The following is a 4485-nucleotide window of genomic DNA, read 5'->3' on the forward strand; positions in this document are numbered from 1 at the left end:
AGTTTGATTGTTTTAATCAATTTTAAATCATGCTTTTTACTTGTTCTTGTTTCTAATGTCTCTGTAAAGCACTTTGAATCACCTTGTTGTTGAATTGTGCTATACAAATAAACTTGCCTTGCCTTGCCTTATCAAAGTTGCAGTCATCCTCAGTGTGTTTGGATCAACGTAAAAATGTGATTAAGGTTTTTCACACACTCAATAAAAATCAGCTCCCATTCAATGCACAGAACAAAAAATGGATAAATAACTTCTCCCACTAATGTCAACAGAGTAATTACATGTTAACATATATGTAGGCTACAACAAATAAAATTGAATATACTGGATGAGTAACAAGCCATGCCTGCCTTAAAATTAAAATTATGTTCCATCAGGGTGACGATGTAATTGTTATATTTGTGTGTATAATGTAATGGGTTTCTGCAGTGATGGCTTTGATATGATTTAATCATTAATGTTGTGCACCAGAGGAGGAGCCAGACATTTGAAACACCCGGGGCTTAGCCCTAAAGGGTAGTATGCATGTGGGATTTTTTTTTTTTTTTTGAGGGGGGGGGGGGGGTGTAGAAATGACTGAAAGATTAATAGGCTCTGTTTTGAGTTTTGTTCAAAAAAGAATGACTTCATATAGGGAAATATATATATCACACATGCAGGACACCTTAAACTAGTTTTTTAATTGAGCAGCAAGACAGAACGAAGTCGGGGCTGTATCAAGACACAGGGACTAAACCCCAATTCAACCAGACCCAGAACTGATCCAGAATTAAAACAGGACTACAACAGTTCAAAAGCAGGATTACTGAGGACTTAACCAAGACATAACCACAATCAGAACTAGATGATAGTAGCACTAAAAATCATCATAGACCTGCACTACACTTATTTATTTAATTCTACCAAAGTACAATATTTAGATTGAGAAAAGTTTATATAATTATTTAGCCTTGTTGTGCAAACAAGCCTGCAGAACTTAATAAATATAGAATTTGAAAAATAGCAAACCTAAAAAGAAACACTAGGTACGAGATACATGAGTACCTATGATACAGTGATACTTTTAGTAAGCAACCATTTGACTAACATGTGTGTCTCACCTGCTCTTGTTCATCTCTGTTCTGTCCTCATTCTCCATCTCAATCTCTGCTCCTCTCTCTCCCTCTTTGTGCTGACAATCATCAAATATACAGTTGAAACCAGATATTTACAAACTCTTCAGATCAAAACACAAACACTTTTTTAATTGTAACATCAAATCAGACTAAATGTTTATTTTTTTAGATTGATAAATATAAAAACATATTTGTTAACTTTAAGAGTAAAGAGAGAAACTGTCTGTGTTTTTTAATTGCAAATGGCACCAAATTGTATTCAAACTGAGCCACACTTATGGAGCTCCACGATTCTTTTCCTGGTGTTTTGGTTGACATCTCTTGATTTTCCCATGTCAAAGAAACAGGCTCTGTGTTTTGCCTTATATGCATCCACAGCTGTGCCACCAATTTACTCACATGGACTCTACTAACCTATCAGAAGCTTCTTCAGCTCAGAATGGAATCGTCTGGAGTTTTCTTATTAATTAACAATAAACTTAGTGTACATGTACTCCTAAATTTAATGAAAGTGATAAAAAATAGACAGCTCTGTCTCTCTTTATTCTGACATTTAACTAATTCAAAATATATTTCAATATTTATCTAAAACAAAAGTTTACTCTAAATTGATGTTGTACAGTAAAAATGTTTTATGTTTTCTCCCTAAAGTGTAAATATCTGGTTACAAATGTGAATATCCTGCTGTGTACTGAAATCCCTCTTGTTTTGCATAGAAATATACTGAACAACATACAAAGCATAATATATAAAATAACATTTACCTGAGTTTTTTCTTTGAAAGAAGCCTCTAATGTCCATTCTTATATTTCAGTACATAACTGAAACCGAATTAGTCGGGGAGGGTAAGAACTGAAAATATGAAATAAACACACGTAAGCTAAGACTCTCTAAAAAATAGCATTTGTTCGGCTTTTCATTTCGCCATTTGTTGATTCACTTGAAGAGCAAGTAAAATAATATTGGTCAAGTGATCAGTTTCATATCAATCTTTCATGATGCACCGTCATATTTACATTATTTGTACGGTACGAATGACTTGCTTTGGTACCTGCCCCCTCGCTCAGTCGCTTAGTGCCTGAGCTTGGATCATACCAATATCAGGGGGGGATTCACGCACAGTCGTAAATTCCCACAGTGTGCACTATGTGCTTCGAATATTGTGTGTACTTTTTGTTTTATACAGTTGTCAGCCAGGCATCTAACTATGAAAAAATTACACTCCAAAATACCCCGGGCTTCTGACAAAACAACCCGGGCTTAAGCCCCGTAAGCCACCCCCACGCTCCGCCCCTGTTGTGCACATTCAGATGTCTGATATGGGCAAAGTTTATTGCTTTTTAAATAAAAAAAAAACTATTACTACTTCAGATTCTGTTCGTTTACAATTCATTTGTTATTTAAATGCATGCATTCTTGTGCATATTTTCAGATGTGATCAACTTTTAAAGCAAAACAATGAATAAATAATACTTCTTTTATTAGTTCCTTTATATTGGTTTGAAGTTTATTGTTACCTGTTGCTTACAAGCTGCCTCAAATGTCTGGCCCAGGGACATTTCTTGGTTTGAAAATCTGATCCAACTAAATTTATAACTGCTGTAGTATTTTTTGGAAATGCACATGAGTGAAACATAGTCACTTTATCTATTTTCAGAGAAGGAAAACATCACTCTGCCCTTTTCCCCACTCATGACATTAAACTATGTTACCGGTTGGGGGAAAAAAGAAAGTTAAAAAAAGAAAAGAAAATTATAAGTAGTCAAAACTGTGTAAAGCACAGTAAAATAGAGAGACATTTATTGAAATGTGAAGCTTTTTATTTCTTAACGATTTACTAACAGGATTTATGCATCAACTAACAAAGTCTGAAAACAAAACTTGTCAGTAAAGAAATAGAGAAGACTTCCATTTAAGATTTTTGTAAAATGGCTTTTTTTCCCCCCCAGATGATGCATTTAAAAAGTTATAGAAGGTTGCAAAATTTATTTTAATACGAAAACCCATACTGTTCTCTGGGTGAATTTAAAATAGCAGTACTGTATGAAACTATAGTAGTAGTGAGAACAGTAATCCCAATTATTAAAGCCAAGAACACAGTAGAAACTATGATTGTGGAGATAATGTTGAGACAGCGAGCAGTGGAGCCATAACGTCGTGCACCATCCACATCTCCAACCACCTTCCTGTCTCTGGCCTGGAAGGATGAAAACATTTTATACACTTTAAAAACTTTAATATCTGACATTTCCTGTGTTGCTATTACTACTTCTGGTCAGCCATTTGTTCTATTATTTTTAACTTATTCTCACTTTTTAGGTTTTATTTTACTGAGCTCTGTCCTGTACCATTTTATTTTGACCCCCCCCCCCACACACACACACACACACACACACACAAACACTTCTAAGAAATTAAAATTTGTTACCATAAACTCACCTTGATGGAATAAATGAGAGCTGCAAGTCCAAGGCAAAAAGGATTTGCGTAGGCAAAGCAGCAGATTGACCAGATGATATGGTCTTGCGGGTATTCAATGATGACTGGTACATCTGTGTTGATGTTCACAGCAGTCTGCTGGACCACTGCAGGCTGAATTGGGAGTCCACCATAATTCACGCCCTGCAATGGCACGTCTTCAGTCGGGTAATCTGGAGGATTCATCACTCAAACTGTTCTCAGCTCAGCTGCAATGTGGAGAGGAGAAAGTTGTGCAAGAACAAGAGACTCACCACAAGTTGTGGCTTTTGAAGCTTTTGGGGGTTGGAACAGGAAGCTCATGAAAACCAGATCTACAACTATTTCATCACTACAAAATACAATAACACACTAAGAATGCATCAAACTGTCACATTTCTAAATATGAACCTGCAAAAAAAAATGTATTCATAGCAATGCCAGGTATAGTTTATTAGCTGGATTTAAATGTAATACTGATGTTGTGCTCCTCAGATGATGAAACTACAGTGGGCCAAAAAAGCATTTAGTCAGCCACCAATTGTGCAAGTCGTCCCACTTAAAAAGAATCATATTGTCTGATTTTTAAATAATTTATTTGAAAATTATGGTGGAATATAAATATCTGGTCAACTACAAACAAGCAAGATTTCTGGCTCTGAGAGACCTTTGATCCTCTGTCCTCCACTTGTTGTCTGTATTAATGGCACCTGTTTGAACTCATTATCAGTATAAAAGACACCTGTCTACAACCTCAAACAGTCACACTCCAAAATCCACAGACAGACAGAATCCACACACTTAACCCGTTACAAATTTTGCTTGAAAAGTCAGCTTTGCATAGCAGATTGAAGACTTGAGGAAATACACACTGTTCAAGAAAACAAATGATCAGCATTACTCCAAAGTGGCA

The 4485-nt window shown here is 35.7% G+C and overlaps 1 protein-coding gene across 2 annotated transcripts; it reads right to left on the minus strand.

Moving 5' to 3' along the window:
• Positions 1-564: 564 nt before the first annotated feature.
• LOC147325052 (interferon-induced transmembrane protein 2-like) lies at positions 565-3821 on the minus strand. Of its 2 annotated transcripts, XR_015130259.1 has the most exons (3): positions 3555-3821; positions 1880-3312; positions 565-1171 (listed from the first exon to the last, which is right to left on the minus strand). XR_015130259.1 is itself a non-coding variant. In XM_086299323.1 (2 exons), the coding sequence occupies exons 1-2, from the start codon at positions 3777-3779 to the stop codon at positions 3106-3108; spliced, it is 432 nt and encodes a 143-aa protein (XP_086155449.1). In that variant the 5' UTR covers positions 3780-3821; the 3' UTR covers positions 565-3105. The 2 variants fall into 2 exon arrangements, 1 of the variants encoding a protein (XP_086155449.1); XM_086299323.1 differs by having other exon boundaries at positions 565-3312.
• Between the last annotated feature and the right edge of the window lie 664 nt (positions 3822-4485).

Source organism: Aulonocara sp. 'chitande type north' Nkhata Bay, linkage group LG7, assembly GCF_057382095.1.
Source record: "Aulonocara sp. 'chitande type north' Nkhata Bay isolate Kocher_YH1m ecotype deep benthic linkage group LG7, A_spYH_male_GT1.1, whole genome shotgun sequence".
In the NCBI taxonomy this organism is placed as follows: domain Eukaryota; kingdom Metazoa; phylum Chordata; class Actinopteri; order Cichliformes; family Cichlidae; genus Aulonocara; species Aulonocara sp. 'chitande type north' Nkhata Bay.